We start from the raw sequence: 23,929 nt of genomic DNA, 5'->3' as shown, positions 1-23,929 counted from the left end.
GGATCCAGCAACAGGGACACTTAGAAACGATGCTCCACACTCTCACAAAGCTCTTAAAATTAGGCATGCCTGTGGGGGCAGCTGCCTTCAGGACTGGTGCTAGTGTTCCCCCCAGTTTTACAGCCAGACCATGATGAAGCAGAGTCTGTAAGAGGAAGACTGCAGCGTCGCAGGCAGAGAAACCCTCGCCGTGGTGCAGGTGCACCCCAAATGTGAGCTGAGGGCCACCTCTCCGGAGGCTTCGCTGCCCAGCTGACGGGCCGGATCCTGTCTGGCATGTCTGGTGAGGACGAGCCAGGAGGCAGTGCCTAACCAGGAGCTTCTAGGAGTGGGCACCGCAGGAGCAGGAGCAATGCGCACCCCAGGAGACCCCCTGTGTTGCTCTGGCCAACCCCCCACTGAGGGCTCAGGGACCCCCTCCGAGCTGCAGCCCCTCGGGCAGCGGCCAGCTGTGTCACAGGGGGGGCTGCCTCCCCCCCATGCCCTTCCAGCAGCACCCTTCCCCCACCTTGGAGGCCTGCAGGACCCCCCAGGACCCTGCATGGGTGGGGAAGCAGGGCCTGCGCTGCATGTGTGTGTGCACGTCTGTGACCTTGTGTCAGTTTGTGTGCATGGATGTGTGTCCAGGTGTGTGTGCATGTACGTGCATGTGCGTGTGTGTGTACGAGACCCCCATGTGTGTCTGTACGTGTGTGTCCATGTGTCCCCGTGCCCCTGTGTCCCCCCATGCCCCTTGTCCCTGTGTCCCTCCATTCCCCCATCTCCATGTCCCCCCATGTCCTGTGTCCCATGTCCCATGTCCAATGTCCACCCGTGTCCCCATGCTGCCATCCCTGTGTTGAAACAAAATTCGTGGAGACTACCCTTTAAAATCCAAATCTCCCAACAGGTGAATCGGAGTTTCAGAGTGCTCCCGAAATAAAACTCAATAGCAACAAAGTTACCATTAAGCAGGCATCCTTTATTACAGAGCTGGGCAGCACTGGGAATCGCTCCACCACAAGTGCTCCGACAAACAAGCAAGATCACAGAGGTTATATGTTGCAAAATCATACATATTCATAAGATTAATTTATATAAACATGAGATTTCTTGGAATTCATTAATGTATGTAAATGTCTCTGACGCATGCATACTTAAGTCCTTAGGTGGTCGTTAGGGATCCTCTGGTGGTCGTTGGAAGAAGTCAGTAGTCTTCATCACTCTGATCGCTGACTGAACTTTGTCTTTACGCATGCTCAGTCCATTTTTGTCTTGCTCATACCCTCCTTGCATATCCAAAACCAGGTGGTTCTTGTGCAGCTTCTCCTTATCAGCCCTTTCCAGGGACACAGGGCCTGAAGAATTCCTTTTTATCTATCTACATTGCAACTATCTCAGCTAACCAAGGATTTAACACAGGCAAAGCATTCTTACTCTAATGATTATTACTGGGGGGGGGAAGAGCATATGTAGGTTTCCTTCAAATAAAGAATGCTCGTTAGCAATTCTACTGTCTAAGCCTCCTTACTTAAGGCCAACAATACTGGCAAGCTAGGCTAAATTATCTGCAAAAGGGAAACTAAAGGAAACATTGAACAACCAAGATATTTACAACATTTCTTTTTGTCTTTGGGGATTTTAGCTCTTTTCATTCCCCTCTTTTCTTTAAACTTTGTAAATTCTTTTACAAAGGTTCTAAATTAAAAGTCATTACTACTTCCACATATTTCTTTCAATTATTCGCTTTACACAGCCAACACAAATGGCAAGGATGATAACAATTATTATCATAACAATTAGCCCTTCTAATAATGTAGCCAGCCATCCTTTCAGTGACCATCCTCCTAGGGTTTGCAGAATTTTATTTAGCCAATTATTTTCTGCAGTCTCTCAGAGAGCTTTAGTATCTTCTACTCTTTTCATCTCATCTAACTGTCTTTGCAAATCATCAGTCACATTGGGTATGTGGACACAGCAATGTTCTATATCTAATTTTAAGTATCCACATACCCCTTGTTCTTTAATCAATAGTAAATCTAATGCTAACCTATTCTGTATGGTCATCTTAGTATTTGCTTGAACCTGCCTGTTAATAATTTGAAACCCTTTCTGGGTAGCTCTTGATAGTGCCTCTACTTGCCAAGTCAAATTATCTATCAGTATTCTATTTTCTAATGCCATTAATCCTGGTAACAAAAAACTTTGAATTCCCCAGCTGAATTCCACAGCAGAGGTAGGCCCTGCCCATGAATCGCCTTCTGGTTCTCGTTTCACTTTTCCCCAATAAGTGGTTTTAATTGGACTTTGCTTCCAAGTTGGGCAGAGTGTCAGAAGTCCTAGGGTTACTTGTCTCCCTGTTGGTTCTAGTTTCAATCGAGTAGTCCAATATCCATCTGATGTTACCCACACAGTGTAGCCAGGAGAAGGAATCTTTTGCCTACATTCTTGGGAATGATTTTGAGCGCATTTCTGGTGTAATTCCAAAGTGGAATTGAGAACATTGATCAAAGACTGATTTACCTTTGTGCGGCACCTCCAATTTGTCCTACTAGTATCAGACATTGCCTTCATACTCCAATCGATGCACCAGGCGTTGTTTCCTATATACTTCCAAAATCCCTCTACTGGCTTAACCCAAGTTTTGGGAGGCTGTCTAAGTTTCTCACATTCAGGTGATTTCACCTTTTTCCCTTTCTGAATTGAATCGAAAATACACATTACTAGTTTACCCAGGGCAGTTCCTCCTCCTGATACAAAGCCAAAGTCCTTTTCGCTATAACCTTTAGGACATTTTCCTCCTCTTGGTTTAGCAAATATAGTTTTGTTTCCTATGGTCACTGGATCTTGTAGTACATTCAAAACTCTATCCCTGCAGTCTCCTTTCTGGTCTAAATAGTATCTTACTCCAGCCTTGTTCAATTCTTGGGTCATTTTGTCATAATATTCTAGCATTGTCAAATTCACAGGTATGATTCCCCATGGGATAGGCTGGCCTGCAGATTGAGGAATTGGGAGGCAAGCAGTTACGCTTGTCAAATTTCGCATTTTACCAAATCCTTGAATGAGCTCTAACATTAAATTGTTAGCATCCTCTTCACATAGACTTTTACACACTAGTAAACAAGCGCATAGCAGCACCAGTAAAACTAATTTCGGGTCAATCTTACGGACGTTGGTCCCATAGGCTGAGATTTCCATGGTCCAGTAGGTGCTTTCTTAATTCTTGAACAGTGGATCCACGCAGTGTGCTTCTCAAGCTTAACTGCAGTGTAGGTTGTGAGCAGAACTTGAAAAGGGCCACTCCATTTCTCTTCAAGAGGGTCACCTGAAATATTTTTAACATAAACCCAATCCCCAGGTTTAAACAAGTGCACTGGAGAATCTAAACCCCACGCTCTGGTAGATACTACTAATTTATTTACTTCTTGTAATTGTTTTCCTAATGCTATTAGATATTGCTGTAAGCTAATTTCCCCTGCTTGGGTGAGATCTTGCCCTCGATATCTGGTTTGAAACGGTCTCCCATATAAAATCTCAAAGGGACTCAATTTCTCTTTAGTCCTTGGTTTAGTTCGAAGTCTCAATAATGCAATTGGGAGGGCCTGATCCCATCTCAAGTTGGTTTCCTGACAAATGTTGCTCAATTGTGTTTTTATCATGTGGTTCATTTTCTCTACCTGTCCACTTGCTTGTGGGCGGTAGGCTGTATGCAATTTCCAATTAATTTCTAAAAATTTACTAGCTTGCTGAACTGCCTGTGACACGAAGTGTGGCCCTCTGTCAGAGGAGATCACTTCTGGCACTCCAAACCTAGGAATAATTTCTCTTAATAAAACTTTTGTTACTTCTCGGGCTTTATTTGTTCTGCAAGGGAAAGCTTCAGGCCATCCAGAGTAGGTATCGGTTAACACCAACAGATACCTATACCCCCCTTTTCTAGGGAGCTCCAAAAAGTCTATTTGCCAATTTTGACCTGGAACATTTCCTTTGACTATGCTTCCAAATTTTACACAATTTTCTACCTTTGGGTTGTTTTTCAAATGTCTCGCACCTATCAACCACACTTTTCACAGTTTGAAACAAATTTCTAGCCACTATCTGCTTAGTGAGAGAGTTATACAGAGCTTCAGTTCCCCAGTAAGTTTTATCATGTTCAGTCTTTGTCAGTGCCCACAGTAGTCTAAAGGGAATTATTATCCTGTTACCTTTTAACACTGCCCATCCTGATAGGCCAAGTTTAGCCTCTAAGTCAGTAATTAACTTCTGATCCTTTTCATCGTATTCAGCTGATTCAGGTAGTGGCAAAGATTTTTCAGGAATTAAACTTAGTATCTCACCTTGTTCCACTACTTGCCTTGCCTCATAATCAGCCAACTTATTTCCCACTTCCCTGTCAGTGTTACCTTTCTGATGTCCTTTGCAGTGCATAATCGCCACTGCTGACGGAAGTTGCACAGCCTCTAAAAGTTGCAGTATTATATCAGCGTGTTTTATACCTTTCCCTTGAGCGGTTAAGAGTCCTCGCTCCTTCCAAATTGCTCCGTGAGCATGCGCTATGCCAAAGGCATATTTTGAATCTGTCCATATATTCACTCGCAATCCTTTGGCAAGCTCCAGTGCTCTCACTAAGGCAACTATTTCAGCTCGTTGTGCAGATGTGCCTTTAGGGAGTGACTTTGCTTCCACCACCTGATCTGTGGTGGTCACAGCATATCCTGCCATTCGAACTCCATTCTTTACAAAACTACTCCCATCGGTATACCAAGTGTGGTCAGCTTCTTCCAGTGGCTCGTCCTTCAGGTCAGGCCTGCTTGCGTATACAGTCTCAATGGTTTCTATACAATCGTGTACTACAGTCTTCATTTCCTGCTTATTACCTAGAAAAGAAGCGGGATTAATAACAGCAGATGTAATGATTTCTATATTGTCCTGTTCCATCAGGACTGCTTGATACTTCAGAAACCTTGATGGTGACAGCCAATGTCCTCCTTTTTGTTCCAAAACGGAAGTTACAGCATGGGAAGTATGCACAACCATCTTTTGTCCCAAAGTAAATTTTCGAGCTTCTTGAATGATCAAAACAGCGGCAACTGCCCGAAGGCATCCCGGCCATCCTTTACTTACCTCATCCAATTGTTTGGAAAAATATGCTACTGCTCGTTTATAAGGACCCAGCCTCTGGGCTAGAATTCCCAAAGCCACTCCTTGTCTCTCATATGAGAACAACCAGAAAGGCTTTGTTATGTCTGGCAGGCCCAAAGCTGGAGCTCTCATTAATTCCAATTTCAATTCTTTGAACGCCCTCTTGGCTTCATCAGTCCATGTTAACTGTGTCTGACTATTTTTCAACAGTTCATACAAGGGTTTAACTAAAAGTCCATAATTATAAATCCATAATCGACACCAACCTGTCATTCCCAGAAAGGTTTGCAGCTCTTTTACTGTGGTCGGTTCTGGGGTACTGCAGATGGCTTCTTTTCGGTCATTCCCGAGCTGTCTCTGTCCTTTAGAAATCACAAATCCCAAGTAGATTACTTATTTTTTCAAGATCTGGACTTTCTGCAACGATACTCGATAACCACTTAGTCCAAGAAAATTTAACAAACTCACAGTCCGTTCCTTACATTCTTCTTCTTTTTCTGTAGCTATCAGAATATCATCCACATATTGCAAAAGGGTACCATTTCCTGGAGGCCTTTCCCAGACCTCTAATTCTTTAGCCAATTGATTTCCAAAAATTGTGGGGCTATTCTTAAATCCTTGAGGTAACACTGTCCAGGTTAGTTGGGTTTTCCATCCTGAATCAGGGTTTTCCCACTCAAAGGCAAAAAAGTTGCAGCTTTCAGGGGCCAAGGTGAGGCAAAAGAATGCATCTTTCAGATCTAGTACTGTGAACCATTCATAGGTTTCTTTTAAACTGGTCAATAAAGTGTATGGGTTTGCCACTACCGGGTGCAAATCTTCAACGATCCGATTTATTGCCCGTAGGTCTTGTACCAATCGGTAGGTTTTGCCATCAGGCTTTTTGACAGGCAGAATGGGAGTGTTGTACTCTGAAGAGCATTCAGTCAATAATCCGAATTTTATAAATTCTTCTATAATACGTTTCACTCCTCGTCTATCTTCCAATTTCAAAGGATATTGTTTCACCCTAATGGGTTGTGCTCCTTCTTTGAGTTTAACAACAACCAATTCCGCATTTTTAGCTTTTCCAGGTATTCCTGAGGCCCATACTCCTGGGTATACCTGGTCTTTTATTTCCTGCATAATTTCTTCTTCTCTAACTTGGGGTTCAGTGAGAGCCAAACTTAAAATTTCAATGTGGTTTTCTTCTGGTATTTTAAATTCGATTTCCCCATCTTTAAATCTTATTTCAGCATTCAATTGTTCTAGTAAGTCCCTTCCCAAAAGTGGTCTGGGAGCTTCAGGCAAGTAGAGGAATTTATGAATCCCTACACTTTTTCCAATTTTAAATTTCAATGGTCTTAGAAAGAAAGCCCTCTCAACCTGTCCTGTTGCTCCCACAATGTTAACAGTTTGTTTACTCACAGGCAATAAAGTCTGATTTAATACTGAAAATGTGGCACCTGTATCTATTAAAAATTCTACAGGTTTTTCTTCTTTCCCTAGCTGAATCTTTACCAAGGGTTCTGCTAGGGAAGATTCCCCTGGTCCCCATCAATTTTCTTCTGTGTTGGCTACCATCACTGATTTGCCCAATCTCGGGCAATCTTTTTTCCAATGCCCCAGTTGTTTACAGTAAGCACATTGATCTTTCAAGAGGGGTTGATTTCCTCTATTCCCTCTAAGTGGGGCACTTGCACCACTTCTCATAACTCCTCTTCCCTCATTGGTGTTGCTCCAAGGGGGTGTCTGACCTTCTATGGTGCACAAAGCAGCTACTGTAGCATTAGCAATTGTTTTACCCATTTGTTTTTCCTTTTGACTATCTCTATTCCGATACACTTGCCAAGCAGTTTCCAATAACCTTTCCAAGTCCCTTGCATCTGCCCCTTGCACTTTCTGTAATTTCCTTCTAATATCATCAACCGATTGTCCCAGAAACAGAAATATTAGCTGACACTTACCTTCTTGGGAGGTAGGGTCTAAAGGAGTATATTTCCACATTCCTTCCTTTAGCCAATTCAAAAAGTCAGTAGGTGACTCCTTTATAACTTGTTTTATCTCATACAGTTTAGACCAATTTACTGATTTGGGGACAGCATTTCTTATTCCGTACGCAATCCATTCCCTGTACGGCACTAGTAAATCCCTGGTTCCCATCTGGTTAGGGTCCCAGCCGGGATTGGTAATCGGAACATGATTATCCACTGTTCCCGGCAGAGTCCCAGCCAGCACCAGAGCCTGTACCTGAGTTCTAGCTGCTCTCACAACCATCTGTTTTTATGATTCACTAAACACTGCATCCAACATTGCATCCACATTCTCCCAGTCAGGGTCCTGGGTTTTCACAATCAATTCAAATCCTTTAGCAACCTTCTCAGGGTCGTCCCGATAATTCCCTGCAGTAACTCGCCAGCCATCCAAGTCTGCTAAAGTGAAAGGTACTTTAATTCTAACAGGTCCTCCCGCTCCCATTGCTTGTCTCAAGGGAGCCTGTATCGCAGGTCCCACTTTGCTCCGGGTCCTGGTGGTTATGGGAGAAAACCTAATATCTGTTTCCTCTCTCTCTCTCGTCTCCGGCTCTTCTCTCCCAACAGCACCTGCATCTCCTTCTCTATCACCTTCCCTTTCTAGCGGAGGCAAATAATCCTGTAACCTTTCATTCTGCGAACCAACTTTCAAACATCTCTGTCCAATGCTACACGCCGAGCAACACCTTTTCAATATCCCATTTTGCTTATTTCTCTCCTTTTCTATCACCAAGACCATAGGGTCCTGGGGCGCCAAATTAATTCCGCACTCTTTCTGCCACTCAGGGTGATTCTGCAGAGTGAAAAACATATCTGCATAAACCACCTCATCCCATTTTCCTTCCCGCTGCAAAAATAACATGAGTTGCAACAAAGTATTATACTTCAAAGTTCCTTTCAAAGGCCTTTTTTCCCCATCCTCTAGCTTATATAAAGGCCACAACTGATTACAATATTTTATCAAATTTTTACGATTCACACTCCCTCCAGGTGGTTCCCCAATATCTTTCCAGTGAGCCATAATGCAGCCCAAATAACTCTTTTTCAAAATTCCACCTTGCTGGTTCCCCATTCTAAATTTATATAACACAAGGACAAAAACAAAAACTGGAACACAAACACTTACACATAACAACTACTATCCCTAGATAGTAAATGTCAACACAGAGTAATCAGAGAATTTCAAATACGCATATGCCAGACATATACGTATATCACATACGCATATGTAAATCAAAATCAGATACAAATGCACAAACAAACAACCGTACTAACCAAATGATCAATACAAATCATACAGCATACCAACCAAACGGCCAGTATGAATCGTACATGCAATTTGTATGCCACCCGGCGAGGTTCTCACAAACTGCAACTTATGAGTAGCTTCAAATGACCGGTCCCAAAACTCAAAAAGAATGCCTTTCTTACCAGTGGTCCTTGTCTATCCCCGCATGGATCCGCCGAATCGGGGAGTCCCTCCAGAGAAGTCTCCAGGGCCGGCCAAGGGAGTCTCCGACTCAGGGGCTCCTGCAGCCAGACAGAGAGGGTCCCATCTGGGTTGCCAAAGCTGAAACAAAATTCGTGGAGACTACCCTTTAAAATCCAAATCTCCCAGCAGGTGAATCGGAGTTTCGGAGTGCTCCCGAAATAAAACTCAATAGCAACAAAGTTACCATTAAGCAGGCATCCTTTATTACAGAGCTGGGCAGCACTGGGAATCGCTCCACCACAAGTGCTCCGACAAACAAGCAAGATCACAGAGGTTATATGTTGCAAAATCATACATATTCATAAGATTAATTTATATAAACATGAGATTTCTTGGAATTCATTAATGTATGTAAATGTCTCTGACGCATGCATACTTAAGTCCTTAGGTGGTCGTTAGGGATCCTCTGGTGGTCGTTGGAAGAAGTCAGTAGTCTTCATCACTCTGATCGCTGACTGAACTTTGTCTTTACGCATGCTCAGTCCATTTTTGTCTTGCTCATACCCTCCTTGCATATCCAAAACCAGGTGGTTCTTGTGCAGCTTCTCCTTATCAGCCCTTTCCAGGGACACAGGGCCTGAAGAATTCCTTTTTATCTATCTACATTGCAACTATCTCAGCTAACCAAGGATTTAACACAGGCAAAGCATTCTTACTCTAATGATTATTACTGGGGGGGGGAAGAGCATATGTAGGTTTCCTTCAAATAAAGAATGCTCGTTAGCAATTCTACTGTCTAAGCCTCCTTACTTAAGGCCAACAATACTGGCAAGCTAGGCTAAATTATCTGCAAAAGGGAAACTAAAGGAAACATTGAACAACCAAGATATTTACAACATTTCTTTTTGTCTTTGGGGATTTTAGCTCTTTTCAGTGTCACCATGTCCCCGTGCCCCCTGTCCCTGTGCCCATGTCCACCCATGACCCCTGTCCCTGTGTGTCCCCATATCCTGTGTCCCACGTCCCCCCCATGTCCCGTGTCCCCCTGTGTCCCCTATGCCCCCTGTCCCCCTGTGCCCATGTCCCCCTGGGCCTGCGTCCCTTGTCCCCCCATGTCCCATGCCTCCTGTACCCATGTCCCATGTCTGCCTGTGTTCCCATGTCGCTCCTGTATCCCGTGCCCCTGGGGATCCCCGTGTTCCCCCGTGCCCCCCTGTGCTCCCATGTCGCCCCTGTCCCCCCGTGCCCCTGTCCACCGCCCCGCCAACAGCGCGCGCCGCCCCCGCCGTTGCCAGGAGACGGCCATGGCGGAGCGGGGCCTGGCGGCGGTGCCGCTGCCGCAGCTCCGGGCGCAGCTGCGGGAGGCGCGGTACCGGCGGCCGGGCGGGGATAGGGGTCCTAGGGCTGCGGGGGCCCGCTGGGGGCTGCAGGGGCCGGGCCGGGCCTCGGGGCGTCGCTGGGCCTTAACCGCCGGCAGGGCCGGGCCACGGTGGGCAGGGCTGGGGAGGGCAAGGCCGGGTGACCCCGGCTGCCCCCGCAATGGGCACCATCCCCAGAGGCCCCGGTGGTCCAGCTGGGCCACGGGTGCTGCCTCGCCGTGGTCGGGGTCTGGAGCCAGGCTGCCTGCTCGCTCGCCCCAGACCCCTAGGGGGACCCGGTGCCCCAGGCTCTGCCGGCCGCTTCGGGTCCGGGAAGGAGCCGGTCTGGCCGAGCCCCTGTGTCCTGGCGGGGGTGACCTCAGGCCCTCCCGTCCCTTTCGGGTTGGCCGCTGTGCCCTGCGGTTGCCTGTTTTGGCTCAGCTTCTCCCCGGTGCAGTGCTTAGCCTGGCTGAGGGCTCAGCCCGACCCCCTCCTCCTCACAGCCACACCAACGCCGTGCTCCGAACTGAGGTGGAAATGTTTAAGAAATGGTACCGTAAGATGGAGCCATGTGGCCCATCGCTCCGGCTGCTGTCTGACACACATGATGCCTCACTGGAGCTGATGCAGGTACTGCTATGAGGCCAGGGCAGCGGCTGCGTGGCTGCAGGTTCTGGGTTTTCGGGTCTGGCTGCCACCTTACTGCAATAGAGCCGTGACCCTTCCTCCCTCTGCAGCTCCTCTGACCTCCTGATCTCAGTGCTCATCTGACAGGAGGTCAGCAGGCAAGCTCCCTGGTTTGAAATGTGATGAAGAAAGTTCCCCAACAGCCCTCTGCACTTGGGCTTCACAGTGATGGGCCCTTAACCTAGACACCTGCTTGCAAAAAGGTGCTGCTGGTCTTGTAGGTGTAAGAGTTTGGGCTGCCTTGCTGTTCCCGCACTCAGTGTAAAGGCCAGGCTGCCTTCTCATTTCTCCTCCTCCAGCTTATGCTGTCTCTTCCCTGTGTGACAGCACTGTGTCCTCCTGAACAGCGAGTGCCAGGGAGATCTGGAAATGAGGTAACCCCCACACAGCATAATTTGAAGTAGAAGTTAAACAAATAGGGAGGCTGGTGCCAAGAAAGCAGGAGACTTGTCCAAGGCTGTGCCAGGTCTGTGATGGGACGCTCTGCTCCTCCCTCCTGGGGAAGTTCACGTAGGCTCAGACCTGTGTGCATCCACACTCGGGAACCTCCACTGAGCACGTGTTGCTCTCTTCATTCTTGCTGGAGCCGTGAACAGGCTTTTGGAGCAGATTTTTACCTTCTGGCCTGAACGTCACCTTTTCACCAGAGACAGAGTGAACAGAAGGTCTAGACCCTTTGCAGTGGAGCTCCTGCACTGGGTTTTAGCGCCTGCCTGAGTACAAAGTAGCTGCTTTCTGGTTAGTCCCAGACTGAGCCCTTAGAAACTTTGCCTTTGTCTGGGTGGGCACTTGCCCACTGCAAAGCAGTGCCTGCTTCACTGTGTCCCCACAGCACTGGGAATTGCTCCCAAGTGGTGTCAGTTCTCCTGAGAGCATACTCCAGCCTGCCTGTGCTGCAGTAAGCTCAGCTGCTCAGAGTGTCTGACCCAGGCAGTGGTAGGAGACCCCATCTGCCCTACACAACAATTAGCACCTTCGCTATGAAGAGGTGTTTTACGTGCCCACGTGAAGCTGTCACATTGGCTTTAACCTCTAGCCCTGGATTTGTCTGTTGAATTGAGCTGAAAGCGCTTGCGTAGGAGGGTTTTGTGGGTGGATGAGAGGACAGATCGGGTCAGCCCAGGTGTGGCCCTGAGTTACATCTGCTCTGGAGAGGCCTCCTTGTCCTTGCTGTAGGCTGGAATCCCGCTAACGTGACCATTGAGATTATTTTCTTTTTGAATACAGGCAAATGCAGCAACAGTTGGCCAGTGCTGGCTTTCTAACAGCATCTGCATTGTTCCTTGGTTTTTGCAGACACGTGGTAGGTACAAATCCAAGTTGCATGGTGCAATGGACTATTTTGTAGGCCTGACAGTGGAGCAGAAATGTGAGCTGGCTGAGAGGGATCTGACTGAGATGAAGGATGAGATTCAGAGGATGAAGGAGGAGTCGGAGCAGACCTTGTGGAACCTCGAGGTATGACTCTCTCTCTTACGATCACCAAGGTGTCAAACAGCCTTGTTACTTTTCACACCTCTTTCAACATGCCATCACTCAGGCATGAGACAAACTTGCTTGGTGAGGGCTGAGTGAGTGCTGAGGGCTGTTCATAGCTGTGAGTGGTCCTGAGTTGAAAGTGGGAGCCAGAATTGTCCTCTCACCTCACCCCTTTCTTGAAGGCAAGTACACCAACAGAGATCAGAGGTGCCCAGCCTCTAAAGATGGATCTTATTATGGCAGGAACTAATAATAATACAGGCGAGGGGAAGATTTTTAGGTAGAGAAGCTCAGATCTGCTATGTGAGATGAAGAAGTAAACACTTGAAAGAAAAAAGAAAAATCTTCTTTTTGTCAGCTTCTTGAAGGTGTGCCCTTTGTGCCAGAGATATTTTTCATTCTAGCAGCTCCTAGAAGCTTCCTGATTTGGCTGGGCTCCATGCAGTTCTCTCTGGGGTCTACCTTTCTGCTGTCTCTGGGATTTTTGAGAGCATGCTCCAAGTCTCTGACACTGCATTCCTGCTGCTGGCTCCTTGTGGCTGTATGACCATCCCTGCCTGCCCTGTGCTGGCTGCCAAGACCTCCTCTTAGTCAAGATGCTCAGGAGGTTTTGGGGAAGGAGAGACCTCTGCATTCGGTTCAGACCACTGATGCTGCCTGCAGTGGCCAGGAGAGGTGAAGCAGGCAGCCCATCCATCTTGTGTGGCCATAAGGCATATGCAGTAAATAAAGGGTGGTAATTTTTTGTCTTGTGTTGGCATAGTCAGACTGGCAATATTTGTAGGTCAGGATGGAGTGACAGATGTCGAAGCTCAGGCACGTGAGAGATTTTACTTCTTGTTCTTTTTGAGTGAGTGAAGTAGCAGTGCTGTGTGAGCCTGCACCATGTGCCCCAAGCTGCACAGGGTGAAACTCAGTGCTCCCACAGGAGAAATACTAGTAATGCCAGCAGAGAGCATGCCTGGTCCTTTCCCATGTTCTCTGTTCCCAAAGCTGTTTGAATAAGGGAAGTTAGCACCTGACTGTTACGTGACTTTATTTCTACAGGCAGTCGCAGAAGAAGCAGATGTTTGGTGGACTGATGTTAAGAAAGCCATCAGTGACTTTGAGAAAGACATCATCAGCACCATCTCCAGCAAGAAAGGGAGTATCATAGCTTCTGAGAAGCTGCTGAGATACATGGAGGAGAAGAACCGCCAGAGGGTCAGTGCATCATGGCAAATTTTGAGGCTGGTCTGTCATCTGACAAGTACGTTGGTTAGGGAAAATGCTAGTTCCCGTACTCCTGTGTGGCCTACATCACATTTTCAGACTGTCTTAGCAAGTCTCTTTGGACAGCCCTTGTCACACTTGTCAGTCGGTGACTAGCCCAGGTGCTCATCAGGCTGCCGAGCTGCAGCACAGCTGTGAGCAAGGTGATGATGCAGGGCCCTTAGCGGAGCCTGGGAAAGTGCATGGCCATGCCCCCAAGTTTGGGGCAGGGTGATGCTGAGCAGCATTTCTCACTGGGCTCCTTTCTAAGCCAGCAGGGAAGGCTGCAGTGCGGATGGGGTGAACAGGAACCGCACCATAAGGAGTGTGGTCTAGGTGCTCTTTCTCCTCCCAAGCTCTGCTGTTCCACTATAATCTGCTGTCTTTCTTTAGGATCTGCTGAGAGAGAAGTTGCGCTTAAAAAATTATTTGCTCAAGGGTTACAAGAAGAAGCTGCAGCAGCAGCTCAGGCAGGTGCGTGCGGCAGTTGAGGAGAAGCAAGGACTGGACGGCCCCTTGAAGAACGAAAGGAGTACAGCCTAGTGCAGACGCAGGGCCTGCTCTGTGTAGAGATGCATGGCCCTCCTCCTCCTCCCCTTCCTCCTTTGCTCCTGGCCTTGCTGCTTCTGTCAAAGGGCATTGTCGTCTGCCCAGGTTCAGACCTGGCACATGTCTGTGTGCATGGGATGAGACCAGAAGTCTCACAGCGTGGAAGCTGGCAGATCTCTCTGTGCCCTTTGTGCCCTGGAAAAGATGTATGGTGGATCAGAGCAGTTCCCTGGGGACTGGCTGGCTGCTGCTGGCATGGCAGGAGCCTCGCCAGAGGGGACCTGTCTGCACTGCTTGGACCGTCTAAGCTAGGATACAGAGCACAGGCTTAGTGGCACGCTGTGTCTCACAGTTCTCCCCGAGCCCCAGGTTTGCAGCCACGCTGAAGACCCTGTTCTTTAGGTCTGCTTTCCCCACAGAGCAAAGCTCTCTTACTTGGGATGCAGCTTTGGTCAGCAACCTACAGCTCTGCTTCCTTGGGGTTTGCAGAAGGAGCAGATGGGAGAGACACTCCGTGAGGTCTGTTTGCAGCAGCTGCAGGTTAGAAATGCCCAATACCAGGAGAAGATTGATAAGAAGAACCAGGAGCTGCTGCAGCTAAAACTGACCTCAGGGAAGACTGTCCAAGTCCTCAACTTCTATAAAGTGAGTGAACCTCCCAGCACCTCTGTTTTGCCTTTCTTCTGAGGGTCACACATGAGCTCTTGCATCCTTCCCTTTCTCAGTCAGAGGATGCTGAACACTTCTCTGCCTTCCCACTGACTTAGCAGTTTGGCTGGGAGATTTGCCTGACACACCAAGAGCAGCGATGCCCTCATTCATATTTGGCTGCAGCCTGACGATGGGGTTCATGCTTTGCAGCATGGTTATTTACACGCCAGGGGAAAATTCCAGTACAAAAGAGCTTTGGTGCTGGTTTGCACAGGAAAATAAATTTTTTACATGTGGCATTTGAAAAGATGTCATGAGCTGCAGCCGTCATTCTGAGCCTCTTGCTCTTATCAGTGAAAAGTGCTTCTCAGCTGAGTGTATTTGCTTCTGTCTGACCAGCCATTCTGTCTGGGTCAGTCCTAAACCCCGGCTGCTGTGCCGTGGGCTGTGCTGCAGTGTGACACAGAGGACATAACGAAGCAGTAGCTGCGTGACCTGGGCATGCTGCCTTCTGCAGGGGACGAGCAGTGCCACAGAGCGCCCCTGGGAGCAGAGCTCCTGCACTGCCAGCTGAAACCAAGATGGAGGAGTAGAGGGGTGGCTTTGCAGGTGGCTGGGAGCTGCCACTGCGCCTGCTGATGCTGTCCTGCTCTCATGTTCCAGAGTAAGCTGCAGGACGCCATGGAAATGTCCATGTCTCTGATGAAAGACATCTCCCAGAGGAAAGAGCTGCTTGAGAAAATTGAAAGAGAAGCTGCTCTGGTGGAGGAGGTAAGAGAGCGATTTGGGAGGCCCTGAGACTTCACTTGGGAGGACTCTTTTGAGGTACTTTTTGTGGTATGTTGGATACTGATGCCCATTCGAGGGCCAGCAATGAACTGGATACCTGTGTGCCTTTCTGGGTCTGAGCAAGACCCAGGGCTCCTGCAGGTGCCAGTGAGCATGAGCAGGTTTGCAGAACAGGCCATGTTGTGTATTTTGTCCCTGGCTCCACAGGGACCTGCCACTGTCTTCTTGAAATTCTGTTTCCTTGAATTTTTCATCAGCAGTGTCCTCCCCAGGGAGAAGTGGTACTGCTGTCATACCAGCAGTATGTCACACCACAGCTTTGGGAAGCAGGTTCAAGGGGCTCCCTAGCAGTGCTGCCTGGCAGGGATGGAGGCACTGGTGGATACATCCCACTGCTCCCCCGCAGTGCCAGGGCATTAATTTATCCTGCCTGCTTGCTTCCCTGGACGACGCCACCAGCTGGCAGAGGGACATCTCCCTGGGATCTCCTTGCCCTCTGTCCCTATTCCTCCGTCAGCAACGAGCTGAAGCTGAGAGTGTGAATCGGCAGCTGTGGAAGCAGCTCTCAAACTACGGCATCCCCCCTGTGCTGAGTTACGTGCAGAAGAAGATGGCTGTTAGTGACCTTGAAAACAGCCTCAAGGCTTGGGAGAGGAAGGTGGCAGTTGCCGAGGTGAGAGAGACTGGGCTGGGTGTGCAAGAGCCTGGATGCATGCCAGACAGGTCCTGGGTCCTGGTGGAGCCACATCTGTGCCTGCCCACCTGCAGCCACCCTGGGGACCGGAGTGCTCACTCCTGACCCACCAGGAAGCTGTGCAAGAGAGGTTTCACCTGTGCCTGGCAGAACCGGAGGCTCTTCCTGTTTATGGAGCAGGTCCTCACCCTGAGGATGGAGGCTGAATTTTAATGACTGAATTCAGAGGGGAAGCCAAGGCAAGGACACAGCTTGTAATTTGACAGGAAGCACCATTGGGCTGTTGCTATACTGAAACCGTGTCGTGTTTCAGTATAGCAGAAGGAGAAGGGGATGTATGGCAGCCCGATATGTTTCCGGCTCTGCATATGTAACCTGCACTGGCCTTTTTCAGAGCCCTTGATGGCTCCCCAGTGTTTGTAATCCTTTTTGATGATCTCAAACATTTCTTACCCACTTGTATCTTGACTCTTCCCTGATAAGGAAAGGCTAGCCAAGACCCAAACATGAGTTCATGGCAAAGTTACAAGAATATCTTTGACTCTGCTCCTGCCCCAACTCCTGCTGCCTGGAGGACCAGAGGAGCATAGTCAAAGCCTGGAGGTAGCAGGCTGTCCCGTTCAGGATGTCTGTGTGCACAGCAGTGTGGGGAGACAAATGGCTGGATTGGATGGGATGGATAATGTGGTCCTGTACCTTGTCACTCTGCTCGTCCTCGAGTGGAGATGGGCTTATCTGTGGCTGGGATGGGGAAGGCTCTGGGCTTGTGCCTATCCAGGCTCTGGGCTAGGCCCCCAGCACCCCAATCCGCAATGGGCAGGGCTTATGTGGTCCAGCCTTTCTCAGAGGTCAGAACTGTGTGGATTTAGGCTTGACCCATCAGTGCCAGTGCTGTGAGTTCAGAAATAGGGGTCCAGCTGTGGCTATCCCAGAGCTCATGGGCAGCCTCCCTGCAGGCCTGTCTTTGCGCAAGCAGATCCCTTCTCACCCAGCTGCTCCCCTTGACTGGGAGACCCAGGCTCTGGCTTGCATGCTGTCTATGCAGCAGCACCCAGAGTCCTGCCAGCCTCTGGGAGCTGGAGAGCAGTGAGGGCTCAAGGCGCTAAAGAAGGAACCTGTAGTTGTCCCTGGGATAAGAGTGAGGCTATAAACCCGTTTTCTTTTCCAGCCCCTCTGTGGCAGGGCATGTCCAACACCCCTGCTGCCATGCAAGGGGCTGTAGGTTTCTACACAGTGCTGTTGTGTGGGGTCTCCAGGCTTCCTGTGGCATTCAGGGGAGAAACCAAAGCTGGTGTGGACCTGCAGGAGCTCTCCTCAGCATGCCACAGTGAGCACCGATCTCAGGTGGGAGCAGCGGGGGGATGAAAGGGCAAGCAATACAGCAGCTCAGGCCAGGCTAGATTCCAGACTTGCAGTTTTCTCCAGAATGTATCACTGCTGTCTGAACATATTAAGGCCTTCTCCTTTCTCCTCTTGTAGATGTCCTTGCAAAGCTACCGCAGAGCATGGAACCAAGTCAAGATGTCTGGTAACCAGCACTAGGCTTGTCTGATGCTGTAAGGCGGGCAGTGGAAGCTGCAGAAGGAGCCAACCCTGTAGGGAAGTTTGCTGTCAAGTGGGTAAATGTAGCACCCTGCAAGCTGCAGTGAGATGAAACCACTTCTGCATGAAATGATAAAGAAACCCATGGCTCTGTTGTGAGTCCATCTCTTTGGTCTGTCCCAGCATGTGCTGGCTTCCACCAGGCTCTGCTGCCTGACCCCTCCACAGGCCCTGCTCTAGGTCAGACAGCTCTGCTCTGAGTGCTCCCCCCTCCCTCCATCGCCACAAGCAGTTATTCTCTGGTGATGAAATCTGACATGTTCACAGGAACTGTCCTTTCTCTCTGGGCAAGCCCTGGTGACCACTTAATGCAGGAGGAACCAGAGGGGATTCCCTGGGAGACATGGGAATTCAACATCTCCAAGCGTGCACCGACAGTAGAGGAGCATGGAGCAGTGTGAGCGTATAGGGCAAAAAATTTCAACATGGCATGCATGAACCAAGCAGGCTTTCTGATCACAAAAGGATACTTCATTTACCCAAAGAAACAAAACAGCAAGAAGGGAGCAGCTACCCCTTTCCCAAGTATGTGGGGCAAGTGTAAGTGTCCCTTGGAGATGGGAAATGTTTTCCCACTGCAGGAGTTATAAATAATCTCAGATGGCCCAGCCTCAGATGACTTCAGGTCTGTCTTTCCCTTCTTGGGGTTGAAACCAGCTTTCTGAAATATCCTCACTGCTGGTCTGGAAGCCTCTTCCCAGTCTTTGGGTGGAGCCTGCAGATCAGCTCTTGCCCTGACTAGTGTGGGGAATGTGGGAGGTTCTGTCCTCTCCGTGGTAGCCAAGGTCCAGTTGCTGTAGGTAGGACACTGGGGTGTACAGGAACGGTCCGTAGCATCTCATGCCTCCCTCACTGAGAATGCCTTTCAGGACCCATTTCTCAGTCCGTCTAATCTGGCACATGACGGGGTTGCTGGCGTCACCCTTTTGAGAGACAGAAAAGGCAGGGTTGTGTCTCAGCAGTATCCCTCCTGCTATCGCTCTCAGTGGCTGTGGACTTCACCAGGGTCAGCAGAGGGCAGATCACAGCAGTTCGGTCCTTTATCATCACTGGCAGCAAAGCAACACTGATTCAGGGGGCTGGCTGCCTTTGGGCTGATGATGTCCCTGTGTGCCCCAGATGAAGTGACCGGCATTGCTCCCTGTGGCTGCCCATGCCCCCATCAGCCCAGCCTCACGCCTGAGCCTTTGGTACGTACCACAAGGAACCCCTCTTGGTTTTGCCTCCTGAGCATCTTTGACCCTGGCCACATCAAAGTCCCTTGGAGGCCCCGGCAGTGGGAGAGGTCCAAGGACCAGGGAGATGGTCACCCTGCAGCTCAGGCAGAGACAGGTGTCACACGTTCAGACAGTCTCCCACACCTGCTATTTGCAAGCTGCGCGGAACGGACCTTTTCCTGTAAGGACTGAGCAGGAGAAGCCCAACAAGTGTTTTGGCTGCTCTCCCAGCCTGAAGTCAGAGACGAGCAGAACAGGGAGGAGGTGGTTTGGCTAAATGTCTGACCGGTCTGGGTTGGCGCTCTGTGTCCCTTACCAAACAGCCTGCCACTTTGTCGGCGTCCCTGTGGCTGCAGCATGCGGTTTCAGTGATCCTTTTCAGTGGGCAGGGATCCATGTCCACCATGGAGAGCATCCTCAGGAAGTTGCTGCAGCACTTACCCTGCCTGGCCTCCATGACCACCATGAACCTGTGTCATCTGGGCAGCCCCTAGCCTCCAAAAAACAGGGATGGGTGACCAGTGGGTGCCTCTTCCTCCCAGGACAAGCCCTGTTCCCCTTCCTCTCATTGGGTCTGTTGGCAGGAGGGATCGGGCAGGCGGCTCTCTGCCCTGCCAGAGGAGTGAGGGGTTACCTGCGGTGGGATGGATCCAGCCCAACACCCAGCAGTTCATGAGGTCTGAGGCAGAGAGGCTTCTGTGGGGGAAGCAGATGGGCTGAACGATGCTGCTGAACTCCAGTGGGGCAGCTGTCCTGAGCAGAGCAACGTTGTTGTAGAGCATCACCTTGTCAAAGTCCTCGTGGGGGATGACAGAGCTGATCAAATACTGGGGCTGGTCCTCCCATTGTCTCTTCATGGCGCTCAGCCCAACCAAGGCCAGCACCTGCTGCCTGCAGGGGGTGGACAGAGGGGACTGGGTGCAAGGAAAAACCTGGGGAAAACTCTGCCTGTCCCTGCTCTGACTGAAGGATGCTTGCCCAGCTGCTGGGCAGTGACAAGACCCTCCTGAGCACTGGGAGGTGGTGTTATTCCCTGCTGATTCCCAATCTTAGCCCAGGGAATCAGGGCCCCTCACAGGCCCCCTCAAGCAGGGCCCCTCACAGGGCACAGACCTATTCCGCAGGCTGGATACGGCGCTGAGGATCCAGTGCTCGTTCAGGATGGAGCCGAAGGCCAGGAGGTTGTGCTGTGTGTCCTGCAGTGCCACCACCACGGAACTGGTCCGTGGCCGCAGACTCTTGCACTGATCTCCAGGGGAATGGGCTGGTGTGGATCCCGCAGGCTGCAGGGAAACAGGGGGCATGTCGTTGGGTGTGCCTGGCCCTATGCTCTCCCGCCACCCTCCTCTTCCCTGTGATGCCCCCTTGCTGCGGCTGTCCCAAGCTTTGACCTCACCTGGGACTGATGCCAGCATCACCCAAGCTTGCTCACCCACGGGGCCAAGCTGGTGGCATGGCATGCAGCGCGTGAGGGTCAGATCATGCCACCTCTCTCACCTGACGCTGGGGCAGCACAGAGACACAGCAGCATGAATCTTTGCACTGCCCCAGCTGGGCAAAGAGCTGGGGCCAGGGAGCCAGGGCTCCCCTTCTCTGCCTGCCTGCAGGGAGAGGGGGAGACAGCGTGCTGGGTGCCAGCTGGCAGCCAGCCCAGAGGGGCTTGGTGTGCCTGTTGCTGAGTGCACTGGGCTGATTTCTTGCTCTGGTGTGTGGGCGCTGCACGTCCCAAGCACCCTGGCAGCAGGCAGGGACACAGGGACACCCATTCCCAGCTCCCCGCCTCCCACCCCCTCTCCATGGCCTCATCCTGCTGCACTCTGCCTGCTCCATCACGCCCCTGCCGATACCCTGCTGGCCCCATGCTGCCCCCCCTGCTTGGCACCCCGATGCTACTGCGGTGCCCAGGCAGCAGGATGCACGCACAAGCCCCTCTGTGAGCTCACCATCACTGCGGCGGCTCGCAGGACCCTGCTGGCATTGCTGGATGGTGGAGGGCGCTGTTGGAGGTTCTTGCAGCGCATTTGCCTGCACAGAAAGGATCTCTGAGGCTCAGCTCCTCCTGCCCTGGGCGCTGCTGGGTGATTTCTCCCTGGTACAGAGTGTCCTGCCCAGGAGCTTCCTTTCTGCACGCCCACTGGGGTCTCTGCCCACCCACTTGCAGGCAGAAGCAAGGGCAGCAGGAGGCAGGAGGAGCTCTGGTGCTGCTTAAGGGGATTTATAAAAAACTGAAGGACCCCAAAGTTCATAGGGGTAGTGTTTAGGGAACCTGGAGGGTAGCAGGAGCTGTTACCAGGCTATAGCTGCCTGTGGCTGGGCTTTCCCAGGGGGAGGTCCCAGTGGGGACAAGAAGTCCCTTCTCAGCTCATGAAAGGCCAAGTGTGCCTTTGGAGAGCAGGACAGAGAAGGTGGGATGGTATGAGGGATGTGAAAACTCCTTCTTTCCATCAAGGATGAGAAAACTGTTGAGAAAGAGAAATTACAGTACTCCTTGTATGCACTAATTAATAGCCACAGGTGAAAGGAGCTGGTGAAAGGCAGAAAGAAAAGGCACTGGGGCTCCTGGAGGGCTGACATGCTCCCAGCAGGTTATCCCTGGATTGCTCTTCTCCCTGGCGAGGCGTGCGGTGGCTGTGGATGCACATGCCCAGACCGACCCCTTGGGTGCCCTCTGCAATACTGGGGACAAGGAAAGCCAAGGGGAAGCGAAATGGTGCTGGGAGAAGGCTGGAGGGAAATCCAGGTTCGAGCGCTTGTTTAAACCTGTTGTTTAACTGTTTAAACCTGTTGTTTAACTGTTTAAAACTGTTGTACAGACTAGGGCAGCATCAGCTGAACGAGTTTCTTCCCAGCATCTGAATACATGTTTATTATATGCAGAATTAGCAAGGGCAGGGTCCATGCCATGGCATGTTTAGGATGAGGGCATCCCAGGGAAACCTCGGATGTTTTTTTCATGGTTGTCGTCTTCTCCCTAGATATAGTCAATCCTGCATGTAGGAAATTCAGTACTCTTTCTGTGTTCCTGCAATAACTCTGTTAGTGTTTATATGTCCCACTGAGAACGGCCTTTCGTGTGTATTATCCCTGGCTCTCGTGATGTTGTGTTTGAAATGCCATGGGAATCAGCTGGGAAGCAGCTGATGATCCCAAGGCCCGTTTGTAGTTGATTTGTGCCAAAAGGGGCCACTTAACCCTGCAAGAGCCAGGAAAACATCTCTGAGAGGTGGGTTTCACCCTTCCCTCCCCACGGGGGTGCCACTCCAAGGCTGGTCCCCAATCACTGGCTGGGCTGTTCCAACATGATGCCAGTGTCACCACAAACAGAATGTTTCCAAAGGTGACGCTGGCAGCTGACAGTGACATTGCTTGAGCCAGAGGTGCCTGGCACCTGACCCACTGTGGGCACAACCTGACATTTCATGTTATCTGGATCCACAGGGGTCAAAGCCAACCTGCATGAGACCAGGTGCTGGTGGAACCATGACCAGCTCATGTCCTTGACCTGTGGGTTAGCCATCTTGGTGACACCGGTCCCTTCCTGCTTTGCAGGTCTCAGAGGAGGTCAGCGCTGCCAAAGAAGTGTGACCCCCATAGCAGCTCTCATGAGCAGCGCGGGACCCTCCCCGAGGCCAGCCCAAGTCTCTTCCTTTGCCCAAAGGACCAGCTGCCTCCTTGCCACTGCTGCTGGGAGACAGGCACCTCTTGCGAGGAACCACAGCTTCCCAGCAGCCTGGCCGCAACCTTGGAACTAATGAGTTTTAAGCCTCGTGGTTAATGAAGCCAGCCTGACTCTGCACAGAGAAAAAGCCCGAAGCCTGCCTCCAGCTCTGCCTCCAGCAAGCTGAACACGGCGCTTCTGTGAGCTTGCACAAAGCCTCCCTTGTGGAGGAGGGGATCCAGCTAAACCAGTGATATCCTTGGCTGCATGGCTCCTGGTGCTCCATCATTTATATTATTTGCTGGATTGTTCTCACTACCATGGAAAATTTAACAAGTAAAAGCATCTGATAAAAATCTATTGACCGCAGTAAAACACCAACCAAGCCAAACCAGTCTGTACAGCACGACCTTTGCAGCCTTTGAGACACATTCATTCAGTTTACCACCTAGAAAAACAAATGCTGTGTTGTACTTGCAACACCGCCAGTGCAAAGGCTTTGATTAAAGCTTGCGTTACCAAAGCGCAGCGAGATGTTTGAGAGCCGAGTGCTGCTTCCTTCCCCAAGCCTGGTTCCCTGTTGTGCAATGACATGTCTCTTAAGTCATGTCCTTGGCATTTTATGCTTCTCCTTTTGTGTTTCCAGATCACACTGCTCCCCTTGCTGCTGGCCTTAGCACTAAGGTCCTGACTCCTGGCTTCTGGTGACAGCCCTTCTGGCCAGGTGCCCAGCAGGAATGATGCACCTTGTCTTTGCTGAGGAACTCTGTGAGAAAACAACTTTTGGCCACTGGTGCCTTTGTCTTACAGGATTACTCACAGGTGATTCAAGGCAAGATTTGAACTATCTGTGAGTAATCCTGTAAGACTTCCAGTGCCACGATGGATGGTTTTGGTTCTGTGCTGGAGGCAGCAGCTGCAACGGAGGCTCCCATGGCGAAGGCATGGACAGCCTGGATGGGTCAGGTACCAGCACACACAGCAGAATGAGGCCACCAGCATGTCCCTTTTGGTTGAATTCATTTCAGCAGATAGCAAGCACACATGAGCAAACCCATCTAACACCCAGAGACGATGGTGTTTGCTGTCCTCAGAGAAGGTGGCCTGGGACTGTGCAGTCAGTAGTGAATTACTCCAGGCAAGTAGAGCTATTGCACAAGAGATCTGCTGCATGACTTACTTAGCCAGCTCCATGGCTTGAATATATCTCTGGATGGGAACCTTGCTTTTTTATCAAAGCACACATGGACACCATTGAGGGTGTTGCCTGCAGCAGCTGTGGCAGGGCACTGTTCCCTGGCATGACCCACGGTGCCCCGGTGCATGGCTGTAGCAGCACAGTGGAGCCATTTGGCCGGAGTTTGCATGGAGCAGCCTGGTGATGGAGAGGGCACAAAGTGACCCAAGAGACATTTTGTGAATTGGC

The 23,929-nt window shown here is 50.3% G+C and overlaps 2 protein-coding genes across 2 annotated transcripts; one reads left to right on the top strand and one right to left on the bottom strand.

Moving 5' to 3' along the window:
* Window positions 1–9,872: 9,872 nt before the first annotated feature.
* Window positions 9,873–17,586, top strand: CFAP263 (cilia and flagella associated protein 263). The gene is given in 9 exon segments (XM_072872642.1): window positions 9,873–9,937; window positions 10,430–10,556; window positions 11,910–12,071; window positions 13,140–13,295; window positions 13,737–13,817; window positions 14,382–14,537; window positions 15,207–15,314; window positions 15,850–16,005; window positions 17,506–17,586. Coding segments are annotated over 9 exon segments (1,092 nt in total).
* A 764-nt stretch (window positions 17,587–18,350) lies between these two features.
* On the bottom strand, window positions 18,351–20,866 carry PRSS54 (serine protease 54). The gene is made up of 5 exons (XM_072873116.1): window positions 20,789–20,866; window positions 19,959–20,128; window positions 19,287–19,736; window positions 18,852–18,939; window positions 18,351–18,551 (listed from the first exon to the last, which is right to left on the bottom strand). The coding sequence occupies exons 1-5, from the start codon at window positions 20,864–20,866 to the stop codon at window positions 18,351–18,353; spliced, it is 987 nt and encodes a 328-aa protein (XP_072729217.1).
* Between the last annotated feature and the right edge of the window lie 3,063 nt (window positions 20,867–23,929).

This window comes from Ciconia boyciana, chromosome 9 (genome assembly GCF_034638445.1).
Source record: "Ciconia boyciana chromosome 9, ASM3463844v1, whole genome shotgun sequence".
NCBI lineage: Eukaryota > Metazoa > Chordata > Aves > Ciconiiformes > Ciconiidae > Ciconia > Ciconia boyciana.
The sequence above is the reverse complement of the archived record's forward strand: the minus strand, read 5'-3'. Positions and strand labels throughout refer to the sequence as shown.